Source organism: Ursus arctos, unplaced genomic scaffold (assembly GCF_023065955.2).
Source record: "Ursus arctos isolate Adak ecotype North America unplaced genomic scaffold, UrsArc2.0 scaffold_10, whole genome shotgun sequence".
Lineage (NCBI taxonomy): Eukaryota > Metazoa > Chordata > Mammalia > Carnivora > Ursidae > Ursus > Ursus arctos.
In genome coordinates, this window is record NW_026622764.1 from 30,322,220 (window position 1) to 30,341,189 (window position 18,970).

General features: G+C 38.4%; 1 protein-coding gene across 14 annotated transcripts in view; it reads right to left on the reverse strand.

Moving 5' to 3' along the window:
* The window catches only part of LMO7 (LIM domain 7), a 195,581-nt gene that overhangs the window by 53,430 nt on the left and 123,181 nt on the right, over nucleotides 1-18,970 (reverse strand). For all 14 annotated transcript variants that reach the window (XM_057307993.1, XM_057307987.1, XM_057307974.1 and 11 more), the window contains 3 exons: nucleotides 5,832-5,862; nucleotides 4,921-5,034; nucleotides 1,047-1,245 (listed from right to left, as the gene is read on the reverse strand). In XM_057307993.1, the coding sequence (XP_057163976.1) occupies nucleotides 1,047-1,245; nucleotides 4,921-5,034; nucleotides 5,832-5,862 (344 nt within the window). The remainder of the gene's footprint in view (nucleotides 1-1,046; nucleotides 1,246-4,920; nucleotides 5,035-5,831; nucleotides 5,863-18,970) is intronic.

Below are 18,970 nucleotides of genomic sequence, written 5' to 3' on the forward strand. Positions count from 1 at the left end.
CATGGGTCTACCCTGTAAAATTCTTTCAACTTTGCTGAGGTTTTAAATATTTTATAATAAGAACCTTAGGAAAAACAAGTAAAAATTTAAATGTAATTGTCAATACAACCAGCAAAGTAAAATCCCTAATAATCTAGCACAAATTCATGACCGGAACTCTCAATGTTTTCATGTTGATGGTAGAGGCCCAGAAACTTTACCGGTGATTTCAATCAACCCAAATTTGAATTGTTAGAGGTACAATTTCTTACACCACCCAATAGCCATTGGAAGAAGACATGCATTTAAATAACTGATTTGACCATAATATTAGGATTTTGAAAGAAGGGTCCTCTCATAACAGAGTAACTCTCATTTACATGTTCTTTCTTCACTCAGTCCTGGATTTGCTCTGGACTAATAGAAGCAAAAGAGGTTTTCTAACATCATGCCAGTATGGCTATTTAATTGATCAAAGTTTAGCATAATATTCTATCATGATAGGTAACAATCATTTTTTTTTTAGCTTTTTTTTTTTTTTTGGTAACAATCATTTTTTTGGAAAGAACTATATAAATATTTTTCTTGCTTTTTCTTAAGAGAAATTTTTTAACTTTTGGGGAGAAAATTATCCAGGAACTACAACAGACTTTTATAGAATCTTTCTTTTTTTTTTATGTGTAGATATATCTGTGAATAGGCCTCAGAGCACAGATTATTAAACCTGAATCTGGAGAGAAGAGAATTAGGATAGATTATCACTGATTGAACAGGTCACAGCTAATGGTCTCCCCACTCTCCTCTAAACATGGAAAGAAAAAAAAAAATGAAACCATTACCATTCTGGTGGTGATACAGTGAGAAAGGAATGAGAAACAAAAAGAAAGGGAAAGAGAAAGAGAAAGAAAAAGAAACCCCCAATATTCTAGTCTCTATGAAAATCCACATCTTAGTAAAATTTTTGCCCAAATAGTTTTTGTTCCATTTTTCTACTCTCTACCATTCCCAACTTTCTCTTAACATGCAGACAAACAAAACATAAACTGACAGTCAAAAATGTAACTCACCCTCACGTCCGCCTCTCAACGTGATATCAGAGGAGCAGCTTGTGAATGACCTAGACCCCAAAGAGTCCAAGCTTTCGAACGAATCTTCTCGCTTATGGTTGCCTGGAGAAGTAGGAAATTCTCCACGTTCAGCACACCAGATATCACCATAACCACTGTCCCTGCCACTCCTTTTCAGGCAGCTGGAGTCTTCAAGAGCCTAAAGGAAAAGTTTTTAAAGAAGTTACCATAAACTTCCAAACATGTAATCAGTCATTACTTACTTGCAGAGCTCAAGCCGTGCTATGTTTGATAGGTGAGGCAATGAGATTCACCCTGTGTAATGTAAAAAGAAAATCTGGCAAAAATCGGAGTATAAATCTGTAAATGTTTTCCCACAATACTTGGCACCTATGTAACAATAAGGAGGCATTTTTTTAAAAAAGGCGGTATTCAATATTATTTAATAAAAGAGTATAGTTTGTTTAAAAATAAGGGGGGAACATTTTAATAGAAGAAAAGCTAATAATACATTCAACTGCTAAAATCAATGATTATTTATAGTTATCTGGCAATAAACATGAAAGGAGTCAAAGCAAAAAGCCAACCTTAAGTCTGATATCCAAAGGGAGGTGAGTTAATAAGATTATAGTCAGCATACCTCCAGGAAATATTTGAAGGGTTTATAATAAAGTCACTGTAACTTACGGTTTCTTACCAAAAAACTTTAAAAACAGAAGGAAGAGTAAGGGCAGCAGACATACATCACAGAATTCACTCATTTTCACTGATTACAAAACCTAGATCTGAGCCAAGGAAGGCAGACTTGCTTGTGGGCATTCAAAATTTACTTTCCTTGAATCTAAATAAGTATTTGTTTGGCTCATGTAAGAGATATATAGACATATGACAAACGAGATTAGCCACAGATTTATAAATTATATAGAACTTAATTTAAAAGCATAATTTTGGGGGAGGCTGGCTGGCTCAGTCGGCAGAGCATGTGACTCTTGATCTTGGGGTTGTGAGTTCGAGCCCCAAGTTGGGTGCAGAGATTATTTAAAAGTAAAATTTTAAAATTTATATATATAAAGCATTATTTTGAATAACATCTCTCTATGAAAATGTTAATATCAAAATAAAACTGGACTTTTTAAAATTAGAATTTCAATAAAATTCATAGTCCCAATATATAATAATCAAAGAATATCTAGTGGCTTTTTCCTACAGTGAAGGTGATTTTATCATTAGTGTCCAAATCAGAAATGCTAGCTGCAGATGAGCCAACTACAGAGACAGTGTGAAGCATGTAGGAATTCCTAACACCCAGATGTAACATGTGAATCTTGATTAAATCAGAATTCAGATAAAATGAGCCATGAAAGAAATTCGGGAGACAGATGGGAAATTTTGAATATGGACTTGATATTAGATAGTAGGGAACACTTATTAATTTCCTTCAGTATAACAGACATTGTAGCTATACGGAGGAATATTTTCACTCCTAAGAGATGCATGCTGAGTTTTTAGAGGTGAGAGATCTGTAATTTACCTTGAAATGATTAAGTAAAAACAGATGAATGGGTAGACATGTAAAGACAGTCTGGGAAGATTTTAATAGTTGAGTCAGTACAATTCTTTCAATTTTCAGTTATGAACATTTTCAACATATGGATAAAGTTGAAACAAGAACATGTACGATGCATAATTGGCAGTGGTCCTGGGCATACTTTTGGCTGAGACTGGATCTGCCGATTCTCGATTCAACTCTCTGACCAAAAACGAAGCACCCATAAGATCTAGTGGATTTATGTGAGATTTCATATACGTTAGATGCCAAACACCCCGGTGTCAGAGTTGACATTCTGCCATGAAAACGTAAGCACCTACACCTTGTACCTCATTTCCAAGGAGATGGGGAAGCTGGACTAGTGTTAATACTTCCAAAATACTTCTCAAAATATAAAAAGACTTTTAAAATGTTAAGTAAAACTTTAGACCCATCAGTTTGCTTAGATACGTACTGTTGAGGCTCAGAGTCCTCGACACAGAGTAAGATGATTTTTGACCTCATAAAGTGTTCAAGTTATTGACGATGGGCCACTTCAGTGATAAAACAACCCGAGTCTGGCCCTGGTACCTGGTTTTTATGAGGACTTCCCTCTGACCAGTCACCTAAAATGAGTCACCTCCAGCTTATATGATGACTCAGATACAATGGCTTATCAAGTGCGCTTTTTAATTGACGCTTTGGATTGGGCAATCTATCAAGCATTATCTATTTCAGTGTGAAACACTTGAACACAATGACTGTTAACAGAGCAGATGCAAAACAGTGATCATACATATTTCCACACTGCTTATGGCCATCCCCACTCCATAATAATGGAATGGGAAGAGCTGTAGTTTTATCTATCAAAATGTTTTACCTACTCTGGTTTTGACACTGGTGACAGGAAACAGCTTTGAATAAAGCATTCCCCAGCACAAATGCTGTACTAGGATTATTCAACCTGAGTCAGACTGCCATAAAAAGAACCAAAGGTTCTAAGAGAGCACTAATAGAGGAGCCAAAGTCCCATATTATTTTTAACTAGAAGTTTTCTTAGCTGGCATAACTGTAAGGCAAGGCTCTGCTCATGTCCCAAGCCACCTGCACATTCATCTGTCACAGCCTTATCCTCTCCCACTGCAGTGACCTATCTGCTCATCTGTCTCCATCAGGCAGTGGGGCTCTAGGAGGATGGGCCTTTTGTGAGTGTTCTCCCAACATATAGAACAATGCTTGTTCCGGGATAACTCTGTAACCTGAATAAACTGTTTCAAGAAATTTGAGTGAAGTACCATCAACTCTCTATAATTCAAAAATAATAAAAATCAAGAAGGAATACCTTAACTTTCTAAGCTCCATAACCTCATCTTTCTACAATGTATGTGGCTGGGCTCAGACAAAAGTATTTGAAGATCAGAGTAGAAGTGAGCCAAGGTGCTTATTTTCATCCTAACCTAAAATTTCTATCTTCCAATCATGGTAACTAACATTTATTACATCCTTACAATGTGCCAGAGACTAATGTTAAATACCTTCTTGGTACAGTGTCGTTTAATCATCATAAAAATCCATGGAGCAACTACTATTAATTAGATGATGGCATATTATTTTAGCTACCTATTTTCTTCTGATCACTGCAAATTCCCCTGGATAAACATCCCCCTAGAAAAGTTAATTTTCCCATTTGGATCTTATAAATGAAAATTTGATACAACTATGGTCAGTCCTGGCACTGGACTCCCCTCACACAATCCTTAAGCATCCAAAAGCTGCAACACAGACTCCAAGATACAAAGGACTAGAAATGTGTCTAAAACAAAAGTCTCTAATTTAAACCCCTTATCATGTTTCACGTAACAGCATTTACCCTCTCTAGGAAATAGAAGCAATATGGCAGAATCATGGGGAAACAGGAGTATGGGCATTAGAAATATAACAACCGTGACAAGATATTAAAATAGAGAAACTGAGTAACTCCCACACATAATAGTTCTGAAGCACCTCTCCACTGCAGGTTGAGTTCCTCAATATAGGAAGAGTTAAGTTATATCAAACGCCTTAGAAATGAAGAAAATGAGTAGGTCATTGAATTGCCTAAAACTAAGAAATAAATACCTAGACTCACTCACTCCTTGGTGGTGGCATATAAAGCCAGCACATAAATAACCCTTTCTACCCGCACAATCTAGAGTGGGGCAAAGATAACAGAAGCTGCCATATTTGCTACAAGAGGGGAAGAAGGAAGAGAAGTGGAAGGAAAGGGATACAGGGAGGTGGGGAAAAGAAGGAGAAAGTACTAGTATTAGAAACAGTAGTTATCTCACCCAGATGTGTCTTCCTTACCTTAGTCAGAGCTTGTCCTAAAAGATTCTCAAATGCTTTCAAATTAAGATAGGGTCCATTATAGTACGGGTTACTTTGTGCCTTTCTTCCCAGCCAGTACAGTGTTATCAAAACCTTGAAAAATTCCACGAAAACAACAAGATCAGTCTATTTAGTAACTAACTGCAAGTCCCAATGCAGGTGAACACTCTAGACAGAAGATAGCATATCTGTTTAGGTTGCAAAGTAGAGTTTCTTCTAAATTAATGTGAAGGAGAAGGGTCATTAAAAATGTTAATTATTCTTAGATTTCTGTCTCTGAGCACATTCTCAGACCAAAAGCTCAGGTCCCAATAGGTATTTGTATGCTCTGTGGGTACATATAAAGGAAAACATTTATGAAGAAAGCAAGTTAAACTTTTAAAGCAATCAATTTTTCCAACAAACTTAGAGACTGAACCATTAAAATCAGTACTTCTCAGCTTCCTTAATAAGGTGCTCTTGTATTTTTTTTTTAATAAAGCTGTCACACTTTTAGAAATACTTCTAATATGCAGAATGTTAGGCATATAAGTCTGCATTGAGCAGTTACCCAGAGTTCTTAAACATTCAGTGTTTCTCCTTAAAGTCTGATCTGGTGGTTTGACATACTCCTCTAAAGATCCTGAAGTACATTTATTTGTCTTTCCACCTTATTCACATATAAGGAGCTACTCCTCAGGCTTCACCTCCCCTCTTAGACCCTGAATTCAGAGAATATATGGTTTAACCTTATTTAAACATACTTTGAGTTCCTGACTGGTTGGCTACTGGCAACAATTCCATTAGAAAAAGGATTCACAGTATCTATCAGATATTTTTAGATCCCACTGCCTTATTACAGAACACGTAAGTAAAAAACCATTAATAATGTTCCCTTAAATATAGCTTACATTTTTCACTCTCCTATCAGTCTCTTCTTGCCTGTAAAGAAAAAAGAAAATGCCTATTAAGTAATATCTACGAGCCTTAAATTATTAAGTAGAAAAAACTCATTTTTATTCTAACGTTCTATGAATATTAATACAACCTGGACATTCAAAAACCTTGGACTGCATATCATCCATCAGAATTTTTCCATATTCATTGACTTCATGAAATAGAATGGTCCATTTTCTATAAAAAGCAAGGCTGTCTTTTTCTCATTTTTTTCATTACAGCAGGATTTTTTTTAATGCACTATTTGCATTTTTTGTATTTGCATTTTAAACAGTGTTTAAACCCATTCAAAAGTGGGGTAGGTCAGTGTGCCTCATGGTACAAAAATCAAAAAAAACAGAAACTTTAAAGAGCAATGGGGGGAAGTTTTGCATGGAATTTTCTTTTCCATCGTGCATGGGTTTTTCACCATGTTCCTCAGAGCAAAATGCTCAGAGATCAAGGTCCTGCAGATGTTGAGAATTACAGTTTGAAAAAGGGCCATGAATCTCTGCCTGAAGAGATTCCACTCTGTCATAAGAATCATGAATTTTCTCCCTCACCTGTGAAAGGGCATGATATTTATGGGAGAAGTTAAAAGGAGGCAGATGTCACCAGTGTTGAAGAAGCAACATCAGTTAATTCACAAGGGGTCACCCTAAACTAATGTGCTTCTTGTCATTAGACACACTGAAGCAGGATCGTTGCTGATTCAGAGACTGGAGAAGCCAGAACTAGGTGACCTCTAAGGTGGCTTTCTAGCCTAAAAGTCTGTAAGTGGTATATTATCAGATCAAATGTATATACATATATGTCATGTGTACACAGGAGAGACACAAAATACATATCTAACATAGAAGACCTGTATACAGAAAGGAAGAAGGGGAGAGAACGAGCACACAAACATTTAACTTTCAAAGAATCTGTGAGATGGCTACGGCCATTCCTTTCCATAAAACAAACATGGAGTGAAATGGACCTTAGACCAACATGCACCTCCTACCTACTCCAGTGCAGGACAAAAATAAAATCCCCAAGTTCTCACACTACTGCGGAAATGTAAAATGGTGCAACTACTTTAACTCTTAATCCATTTGGAAATATTTATAAAAGCTGAGTATATGCATATCCTAGAACCCAGGAATTCCAATCCCAGGTATATACCCAACAGAAATGCTTACATATATTCACCAAAAGTCATACAGGAGAAAGTTGATGGAGGCACCTTTCATCATAGAATAACCTGGGAGCTGCACACACATCTTTAACAACAGAATGGATGAGTAATGGAATACCCGCAATGACATATTATAGGGCCACAAGAATGAACAATCTGCAACTGCGTGACCATACGAGTCAGTCTAGCAATGAAAAGCAAAAGCATCCAGAAGCAACAGTACAGATTGTCATTTTCATCCACAGGAAGTACAAAAACAAAGATATGATGTTAGAAGAGTGGTTACCTTTGTGGGGAAGGATGGTGGAAGGATTAGAAAAAGGAGGGGGACACTGATATTTCTCTTTATTTTGATCTGGAAGCTGGTTACCCATGTGTGTTCTGTCTCTGAAGTCTTCGAATTGTACACTTACAATGTATATCCTTTTATACACATATATTAGACTTCAAAAAAGTAAATTAAAAGAATAAACTGTACAGCCTAAGTGCTCAAATCATAGCTTATCTCCTAAGTAAAAGAAAATCACCTTGTAAAAACCAACATTTAATTTTGGAAGTAATTAATGGAGGGGGATCACTAAAAACCGACCGTAAAAAGTAGCACAAAGGGTTGTAAAATAGATAGCTTCTTTTTAGAAGAATGATCAACATACACCCCTCAGAAATTAAATTAGCCAAAGCACAAAAGAACCATTAATACTCAATGCAAAGGACAGACTACGCTGAAAATCGCCATCCCATTGAAAGTGAGACGATTCTAGTGGAATGTTATCGTAAGCACACTGAGGGCAAAAGAACAACAGAGCTAGTGCTCTTGAACCCCTTGACCTCCTTTCCACATCCCTCCATAAGGGTTTCTATTTCAGCACCCTCCTTTACCATTTACTTTTTATTACAATAAAGCAATCACTATAAATACAAGGTATGGTCTATTCTGTAAACACAATAAAGCAGTAACCTTGGCACTGTAACCTTCCACGCACTTTACATTCCCTTCTAAGTATGAGAATTTATAATGTGTTCTTGAACACAGTGATACGCAGGCCAGTCAAATTCGTATCCTATCACTGAAATGCAATGCCAGGAATTCAAGTAGTCAATGATTTGCTGGAGTCAATAGAGGCCACTCTCTGACACATAACAAACAAACACATACCACTGGATGGAAGTCAGTAACCATGTGGCTTCTCTGCCTTCTGTGGCCACGAGGCACAACCCCAAAGCCTTTTAAATAGAACAGGCTTGAGGGGAAGCTCATGCTAACAGACTGAGCCGACCAAGTTACCGCCCAAAACAACGGAATTAACAATAAGGCAGCCCAATGTACGAAGCTGGCTCAGAGTTAACGTGCTGCGGTGCCGTGTTTAAGAGCACGGGCTTCAGGTCAGATCTGGATCCTGCTAACTGTGTTCGCTGGAACAATTTGACTCTCAAGAACTTCCGTTTCCTTCTGGAGAAACTGGGGATAATGCTCCCCAGTTTAGTAGAAACCGGAGGAAATGTCCTCAGGTACTTAGCAGAATGCCTAGACCAAGAAGCAGTTGTCACTAGACTAGAAGCTATGTGAGGGTAGGGCCCACTTAGTCACCACGCTGCATGCAAACGCTTCCTTGTGAAGCCATGCTGGACCCAAATATTTCAAATTGCAACCAGTCTGTCTGACACTTCCTATCTCTTATCGCTGCTTTATTTTTGTACTTACAACCGTCTACTGCTTGTATTCATTATGATTCTCCTCCACCAGAATCCAAAAGGATTTTTGCGGTTTTCTTTATTGCCATATCCCAGGTGTCCTAAGACAGGTCAACCACCTGGTAACCATATAATATTTTATTAACAATGCCTAGCACAGTGCATGGTACACAGATGCTCTCAAATAGTGACTGAATACATTTACTTAGCTTGCAGAAACGTAAGTTAGCAAGAGAAAGCCTAGAATGATAAAAACTCAGGAGATTCCTAATAAATATTCATGATGTCAAAGAACAGTTCAATTGCACTAGCTTGCTTAAAACATATCCAATTGACTCAAATTGTATTGATACCCATAATGGGGCTTCTTTCTTAAAATACTCTCTTTAAAATTGCAACAAAAGGGAATTCTTTACAATTGTACATCAATAAGTCAAAAAAATGCAGAGATTCGAAAACAAAAAGACCAACTTCAGAGTGCTAAGTACAAAGATGAAGTGCTAGTCTCCGCAATGAAAGGCTTCCCAGCAGAGCTCTGAAAGACAAAAGCCAAAAAATCTAAACCTTCCTTGAAACCCAAATTTACCATAAAAAGGTATGAAAAGAGATGAAACATTAATAGTTTCAAAAAATGACTACATTGTATATGTTGCCAGCCTTCTCATACACTAATTTTTGAATATTGCATTTAATATTCAAAAAATCACAAGTATAACATAATCTTCCACTATTAATGAAATAGTTCTGGTAATTTCTTCACAACCTGACAAAGGGCCAGAAAATGTATGCCCACCACAGACCTCTGAACCTTCTATCAGAGGTCAGGAAGGAAAGAGGCACATACTCTCAAGTGAGCCCATCAGCGAACACATCCATCTGTAACTACCTTATCCTAATAGGTTCTGGTACACTTCAAACCAGGAGGGTCTAGGTCTCATTCCTCCTTTCTTTATCTAAAGCGATTTTAAAATGCAAGTACAAACATCAGTCGAGAAGACCACCTTTAAGCAAAGGGAAATAAAATCCATGTAGATGGATCTTCTAGAGATCCCCATGCAAGATTCTTCCGTGAAGAGCCAGCTTGGCTAAGGGGGCAGGCTCTGGGGTCCCACCTCTGGGTGCAAATTCTGGCTCCGCTTTTACTAGCTCTGAGAACTTGGTCTTGTATTAAAGCCTCGTAGTCTCACCAGGAACAACATACCAGTTTTGCTGGGCTTAAATGAGAAATTTAAGAGGCACTTAACCAAAGCAGATCATGTAAAGGAGACATTTCAAAACTATCCTCCAATTATCCATGTCGCCAAACAGTGTGGGGGAAGAGAAATGGCCAGAGGACTGTCCAGTTTCACCACACATAACATCTTTCCCCAGAAGAGACATTTCTGTGAAGCACAATCCAAAACACTCTCATGTTATGCTTTCTTGGCCCTCTTGCCATGGAAAGCTTTGAACAAGAAAGTATTTCTAGAATAAGGTCAAACAAAGGGCAAGGCGAACTGCTGTAGTATTACTATCACTGGCCAAACATCCATATTGGCATCAAGCCAGCCCTCCTCATCCAACCTTTTTCCAACAGAAACTGCCTTGGCCAACCCTCAAATTCTTCAAATGCTCAAAATCACAGAAACAAAACAAAAAGTGCCTACATGGCCAAAATCTATCTCCCTAATATCTGATTGCATAGTTTGGGGACAAAGAATGAGATTGTAGCTTTATTACAGCTTGGGGCAGCTAGTTGTGTTCTAGGGCTTCATCAAGAGTATTTCCAAACACCTCTGTTTATCCGAAGAGCTAACCCCGGCCCACATGCATGCACTGCCCACTGCAGCCTTTCCCACATCTCTTCTGGTAGAGGCAGAGGCTGCAGCGTGCCTGACTCATGGCTGTTCCTCTGCAGTCAGCCACAGGCCTGCACTCAATGCGTTTATGCGGAAGTTACTTAAAGCCACTCACAGAGCCAGTCCAGCAGATGAAGGACCAAGAGACGGAGGGAATTTTCCACCAAATCAGGTAAAATGTCATAGTTTTAAGCACCTACCCACTTCTCTTTCTATGTTCCTCTCCCATATCTTGATACATCTTTTCTTCAAGGTACCAACTTCCTCATTTGCAACAGTGAAAGGACCAGTCTCCTCATGCTCTGCCACAGTATCATAATCCTGAAAGAACTGAGTAGTCCATGCTCCAAAATCATCTTTCCTCCCCAAGTCCCAGCCCCTATCCTCTCCAAGCCTTCACCAATTGGTAAAGATAAAATACAGTTGTCTTACTGAATCATCAAGGAAGCATGATTAAAAATTCATGTTGGACTGTCTTAGAGAGTGGCATTATTTTTGCCTCAGGTACCACGGGGGACACTTCCCCGCATCCTAAGAGGAAAGATAAGAAGTGTGGTCCCACCTGCCACTCCCTCAAGCTTCTCTGGCTAACAAGGAATCTGGAATTCTATATGGGGCTCAAGTATAGCTTCCCACCCCACCCACTCTTTTCTGCCACACATACTCATCCTTCTGTTGCCCCCTAATCCTACAGCCCTTTAGTCCTCTTTCTTGGGCCAGAATAAGCTTCTACCTTTGTTCCTCAGAACAACTGCAACTCACTGGGTGATTTTGTCCCCAGGCATCCACTTCCTGAGGCAACTTCCCAGAATGAGTAAGATGGGGATTCCTGCTAGGGGCCCAACCCTTCTAGAGTTTGTCTGGCCCTGCCCTGTGTGGCACCAGCTGACCTGGTTGTGGCCTCTTTGGAAACCGGGCTGATGTGAGAGAAACTGGACTCACAAGATACTCGGTCGCTCTCCAAGCCACTAAGTGACCTCTGCCCTCCAGTTGTTGCTTATGAAGTCTGGCCACCTGTTCACAACTTTAAAAATATTTCAAGAAATGAGGCCCTGAGTCATGATTTCATAAGTGGTCACAAGTAGAAGTGTGTGGACAGCATCTGCTTTCAATCTGTCAGACATGTACGGGGTAGTGGGGGGAGGCACATGTGTGGCGGTGGGAGACGGCGGAGACAATTCACAGCAGATGTCCTTCTCATGACAGCAGTGGCATCATTTGTATATATGCAACAAGATGGTCGCCTCCACATGGGAGCAAAGAGGGAACTCTGAGCAACCCTAAAGGGTACTAAGTGAAATTTTCAGAAACAGAACAAGCAAATAACTTCTAACACTACTACCTGAGGAAATGGCTTGTTTTGAATCCAAATGCAGGAATCAAAGAAGCAATTTGGGAATAGTTCAAATAATGCTCCTTTCTTCTATTAACAGAAGCTCTATTTTTCTATTAATGGAAGCTCATCCACTGCATTATTTAACATAGAGCAAATAGCACCACCTTTCTCTAATGACTGCGTCAAGCAGGAGGAAGAGATCTGTGAATAACGAGTTCAAGATGAATTCTGAGAATACTGCACTTATTCTTTCCTTCTCTCTAAGGAAGCTGCATTAAAAAAAAAAAAAAGGAATTCTTCCTTCCCTCCCACCTTCATCCCTAAAAATGAAACTGCATTCCATTGGATAATCTTCCAGCAATGTCGGACACATGTGACTCACAGATTTTCATCTCCCATAGTTGCAAAATGCAGTTCTACCTGAATGTGGAAACTGTAAAAACGACTCTTGGGAAAACAGCCTGAAATCTGGAGGTAATTAGTGAGCACAAAGAGATAAACTCGTGATTTCTGAACCTACCTATGTGAGAAAAAACTCTTGGAAATTCAACAGTTTTTGCCCTAGCAACGCAAAATCCTTCTGCCAAACATGACAATCAAGTAAGTACCTCTTCTTAAAAATAATTTATTAAATTTCACACCCTCCCACACACTACTAAGAATAGCTAAGTTTCACGTGAAGGGAAAGGAAGAAAACCGCATGCTTCCGAAGACACGGACATCGCTTCAAAAATGACGCTGAAGCTGAAAGCTGGGCTTTCTCTCTAACTCTCAAAATCGCAGATTCTTTGTAATTCTCTTCCACTTTAGGGACTGTTTGCTATCACACAGAATGGATTTCACACTGGAGCCTCACACACGTATATTCCCTGTTAGACTGCAACCCCAAAACTGGCAATTCTCGATGCGGGATTGAGTACCCATCACGTATGCTGTGTACTTAATGGAATTACACATCGACTATATCAAATACATTGTGGAGAGGCTAGAGAGGATGCCAGTTACAGACTGACCTGTAGTTTTACTTCTGTAGTAACAATGCTAGGTAGCAGCAGCAATGAAAATAGCGGGTTTTGGTTTCAGACATATTAGGTTTGAGACACTTAACAGACAAAGTAGAAATGGGAAATCATTGGTAATTAGACACAGAAGTAAGATGTTCAAGCTAGGAATCCAGATTGGAGATATAATCTGGGGAACGGTCAGCATAGAGATGAAACGTAAGGTCCTAATGTTAAAATAATATCACCTAGAAAATAAGGGTAGATGGGAAGAGGTCTAGGGACGGAGTTCTAGAAAACCTAACATGTAAGGGTTAAGAAGGAGAGGAAAACCCAGCAAAGCAGACAGAGACCCATCCTGTGTGATGGGGAGAGTGGCATGCCAGGGGTAAGGGTCAGGCAGGTAGAGGAGACAAAAGGGTCAAAAAATGCTGTTGAGAGAAGAGCTGAGGAATTGCTATTGGGTTATTTTCAACCCGTATAATATCTTACACACATACACACAGTGACTAAATTATTGGTTGCGTCTCCTCAAAGGAGGAAAAGAAGGCATTGTCAACAAAAATCTTGTCAAAACCAGTGATGTCCTAAAGATACAATTTAGGAGAATACTGAACTACATATCTCAGGTTTCCTTCTAGATGCTCAAAGCCATGCTCAACGTCAATATGAAAATCAACTATAAGCATAAATCTTCTAGTATCATGATACTGGAACGTGCTAGGTGAGGTACTTTCAAAGTCAGTGTCTCAAACTGTGTACCATTAAACGTGAAAAGACGGCAAAATTTTAGTAGGATTTAAGATGGAAAATTTTTGCAAAGTGTTATGCATTTTCTTCTCAAGTATACACAAAAGCAAATTAAAGTTCTGAGAAGTCCTACAACAAGAGACCCATTTTACTTAAAGTTTGAAAATTGTTTTCATATTTTTTGGCACAACTGTTATTAAAATTTTACTTAAGAGACACTGGTATTATGAAGTATTTTGCAATTGTGTTCTGTTTTAAGCTCACTTTATGCTTAATTATATAATGCATATTAAAATAATTGCCTTTATTAAGCACTTTATATTAATCATTACATTGATTATTATACATTATCTCCTTTAATCCCCAGAACCATCTAATGATTACTAAGTAGGAAACTGGGACTCCAAAAGCTTAAAACTTTCCTAGAGTCATCAAACTATTAAGACTTGATGTGATCCATACTTTCCAGAAACTAAAATCCGTAGACTAAGATCATTTTTTAGTACCAGCGCAGTCACACTTTCCACCACCATATATTTTTTAAATAATTTATTTCTTTCTTAATTCTAAAAAAATAATTGTCTCTATATTATTCTGAAATAGGTCTCTCAATATCTCAAAATGTTGGCTCAAAACCTATCTATGGCAAGAACTATATCCTGTGTAAATCTGTCTCCCAGAGACAGGGTCAGAAGCTCCCCATTACCATCTTCTCAGCAAAAGTTTAGCAATGTGTTCCACTATCTTGAACATACAACCCATTATGGGATTCCACACATGGAAAACTGCAGAGCACTTGATAGAAGACTTCTAAGTAAATGAAACATATCACGATAATTCTCCGATCGAGAGAACAATTGCCAAGTATAGATTTCCTGTACTGCACCACTGTTAAGCCTTCATGAGTACAGTTTCTTTAAGACAAGTACTCATCAACTATAAATAAGATTATAAATTAAGCACAAATAAGATGAAATGGGAAAATCTTTTGGTTTCCTGAAGGCACCTGTTCTCATATAAAAAAAAAAAGCTATACCTACCTTTAGTTTTGTGAAAATTAAGATATATAGATATATGTAGATATATATAGATAGATACAGACACACACACACACACACACACACACGTATATAAAGATTTATTTATTTGAGAGAGAGAGAAGCAGAATCCCCGATGAGTTTGGAGCCCCACTCAGGGGACTCAATCTCACAACGCTAAGATCATGACCTGAGCCGAAATCAAGTGTTGGATGCTCAACTGCCTGAGCCACCCAGGTGCCCCAACTGAGATATATTTAAAGTGCCTAGCATGAAAAAACTTATTTCCTTTCTGATATACATGAACACTTCTGGCAGCAAAGCATAAGAGCATATAAATTATTAGTAAGCTATCATACTGCTAATTCCTCAGCTGTAATTTATACTAAACGTGCTATGTGTGCGTACAGTACAATTCCATACTGTCAAAGTAATACATACTATTTATTCATCTTACACATTCAAAAGTCTCCATGTTGCTTAGAAGTAAATTATTCTCCCTTGCCTCTAACTAGTACTTGTTTCAAAATTTGTAATTTCCATTTCCACTATGGGAAAAATAAGCACCACCTTCCCCCTCAAAAAAATCCCTACCCCAATTTTATCATTTTAGTCCTAAATTTCACCTGTTCTAGAAAAGCCTCTCTTTATCTAATGTTTACTGGAGCAATTCCAAGATAGAAAAAAAAAATCTTAATTTTTCACAATTTTATTTAATCCAAAGGTTCAGGGAGGCAATATAAATTTAGAGCGGGGGGGGTTCTCAACCTTGACAACATTAACATTTTGAACTGGATAGTTCCTCGCTGTGGGGGCATACTGTGCATTGTAGGGTGTTAAACAGCATTCCTGGCCTTATTCACTGGATACCAGCAGCACTCCACTCACACTTGCCCTGACAATTAAACATGTCTCCAGACATTGCCAAACGTCCCCTGGGAGGCAAAATCGCCCGTGGTTGAGTAAGAACCACTGTTTTCGAGGATCTAAGAATTTAACTCCTCTTAATCAAATAAAGCACACTCAAGGTTCCCAGGGGCTGAAAATTAGTGGAAAGGAATATTTAATGACTGCAATTTAGAAAAAGATAGCAAGTGTGTGAGCAAAGCAAACAGCCAAGCAATGACTACACACCTGAGAAGTTCATGAAAAACATACTATTAGATCCAAGGGCAAGACCTAACTCAGTGCCTGCATCGTAATGGACACTCAGCAAATACATACCAAATCCTCGAAGAATTACAACTTAGTATAAGCTAGGAGCTCAGAGTTCTCATTACCCTGGAAAAATGCATTCAAGCTTGCTTATCCTTCATATTTAAAGTGGGAAGAAATAATGCATCAGATCTTCATTTTCTCTATCACAGTCATATGAAAGATATGTCCTATAAAGTCTGACCAATTTAGATGGCCCCCCACTTAAACCTTATTTAACCCATTCTGTAATATATACGTAATAATAAATGAGGTCCCAATCCAAAATGGTTAGGTACATTCTTTAAAATACATCTGTATATAAAATGCATTGTGTATTGATATTTCATAGTGTACTATTTTGGATTTTCCTAGTTTAAACACAAATATTCCATCTCTAATTCTTTAATTTTTGTTCCCAATATTGACAATTTGAGTGCTATCATAGACTGAATAACAAACATCCCCTTCTCTCAAACTGTTCATATCCTAATCTCTGGAATCTGCAAAAGTTACCTTCTATGGCAAAAAGGATTTTGCAAGTGATTAAGTTAAGGGTTTTGAGATGAGGAAATATCCTGGACTATTCATTTGGGCCCTAAATGTAATCACAAGTGTCCTGATGAGAGAGAGGCTTGACTACTAGAGGAGAAGGGGATGGGACCACAGAGGCGGAAATTGGAATGATGCAGCCAGCAGCCAAGGAGCACCTGCTGCCTCTAAAAGTCAAAGAGGCGAAGGACAGATTCTCTCTCTAGAGCCTCAAGAAGGAACCAGGCCTTCTGACACTTTGATTTTAGCCCCTGAAGACTCATTTTAGACATGTGACCCCCAGAACCTAAGAGAATATATTTGTGTTGCTTTAAGTCACTGAACAGTGGCCACAGGACACTAACACAAGCCCTGTATCAGCATTGCTCTGTGCATTTCATAGGCAGCTTAGATTTTCTTTCAGTATAGCTCTTTAGTCAGTGCTATCCCCATTTCCCGGGTAGGAGACAAAAGCTTAATGAGATTAAATAACTTTCTAGAAATTTTCCTATAGAGCTATAATTCAAGCCCAAATCTATCTCACCTAAAAGCCAACTCAAAGCAATAGGAGTATCATTTGGTTAAAAAAAAAAAAAAAAAGGCACCTACTCTTCATTGTCCATTTGAACCTTCATCCACAGCACCCACTGCCAACAGCGTTACCTGCATATAGTTTGTGTCAACAAAACTCCATTCACAGCTGAACTGTCACTCTATTCATATGAAAACCCACAAAGACATCTGTCCCACAGCAAAATGATAAATATATAAGTAGTACAGGTGACATTAGAAAAAGGAATGAGATAATGGAGAATTTCTCTTTCTTCATGAATATATCCTTCAAACCTCCCAAGACAAATAAAACCAAAACCAATCTACCTCCTGAGTAGAAATAAATGAAGTCTGAGGAATTGATTGCCCCCCCACAAAAATTGTGTTTTTTTAAAAGATTTTATGTATTTATTTATTTTACAGAGAGAAATAGCATAAGCAGGAGAGGGAGAGGGAGAGAGGCAGACACCACACTGAGCATGGAGCCCAATGCAGGGCTCGATTCCAGGACCCTGAGCTTCTGACCTGAGCCGAAACCAAGAGTCGGACACTTAACTGTGCCACCCAGGTGCCCCCCAAAAAATATTTCTAATTTAATATTTTATGGTTTATCTTTCTTGCAATTTGTGTAAAGCTACCTGTCTTTTATTAGAAAGCCAACATCATGCATTATTTAAAACTTTTCCATTTATATATACCACCTGTGACAGACTTTCCATTTCCTATTTAGCCTTCCACATAACACTTGAAATTTCAGAATATTATCAAAGTATCACCAATCATCCTATATAAACCACTGAGAAAGAATGGGTATGCTTCAAAGGAATAACATAATTGGTTTTCAAATTCAGATTAATATAACCCTGCCTTTCAATTAATTTTCAAGGTCAATATACATTCAATCCAATATCCTTCGGACAACTTGGCATTTATTGCAATCAACTTCAATTTTCCCATTTTATTTGCAAATACTTTTTTGAAATTTCTGAGACTAAAGCACCTAATGAGCTCTTTCTTCTTCCCCCTCCCTACCCTCAACGTATTTAGTTCAAACCAAACTCAATTAGTTCTTCCCAGACAACTTTTCTCGGATGTGCCCTTTACATTCCCACTAGCATTACCTCACCTCAGAATGTAAAATGTAATAAGTTCTTCTCCAATGCATGTATCATCTAATCCCCAATCCTGTTCATTCTTCCGTGTTTTCCAACCTGGTGAAGGGCTAAGTTTCAGAGCAAGAAAGCTAAGCCCTAATTAACACAAACAACTTCCTCTCCTTCAAACTCACTTTCCTACCAACCAAATCCTATCAATTCTAGCTCCTAAATATCTCTTGTATTCATCTCTTGCTTCTCAAACCTATTTCCTGCATTCAGTCTTTCCCCACACCTCCCTCTCCTCCTTCACAGAGGTGACTCAAGAACCTTCCTAAAACAAAATGCTCTCTATGTGTCCTTCCTTAACAACCTTATTTCCCTTGAGTAAAATCCAAATGTGGCATTTGCATTCATGGTCTGGCCACATTTAGACATCTCATTTCTTGACCAGCACAAACCCAACATTCCCTCCATGAAACATCCTTAGAATTCTCTCAACATTCCTGATCTCTCCCATCTCTATGTGGGAGACAATAGGTTTTCTCTTTCTAGAAGTCTTCTGACTGTTCTTCTCTTCTTTTGAGCTACTCATTCTCTCAGATTAAGCTCACATTTCACCTGCCTCTAAAGACTTCTTATATTCTCCTAGAGGCCTCTCCCATGTGATCCCCTGTATACCCAATGCAGACTGCTTTTAGAGCATTCCATCACACTGTGATGTACCATGGAGGTCTCCCCTGCAGTCTCTTCCACTAGACTGTGAATGCCATGAATTCAGAGCTAGAATACTGTTCAGCTCTGGTTCAGTATTCAAAACAGACACTTCAGCATCTCTCTAAAAATCTGTCCAAGTACCCAGAATCATTTTTAAGGGGACATTTGACAATGTCATTTACTCCCTCTCATCCC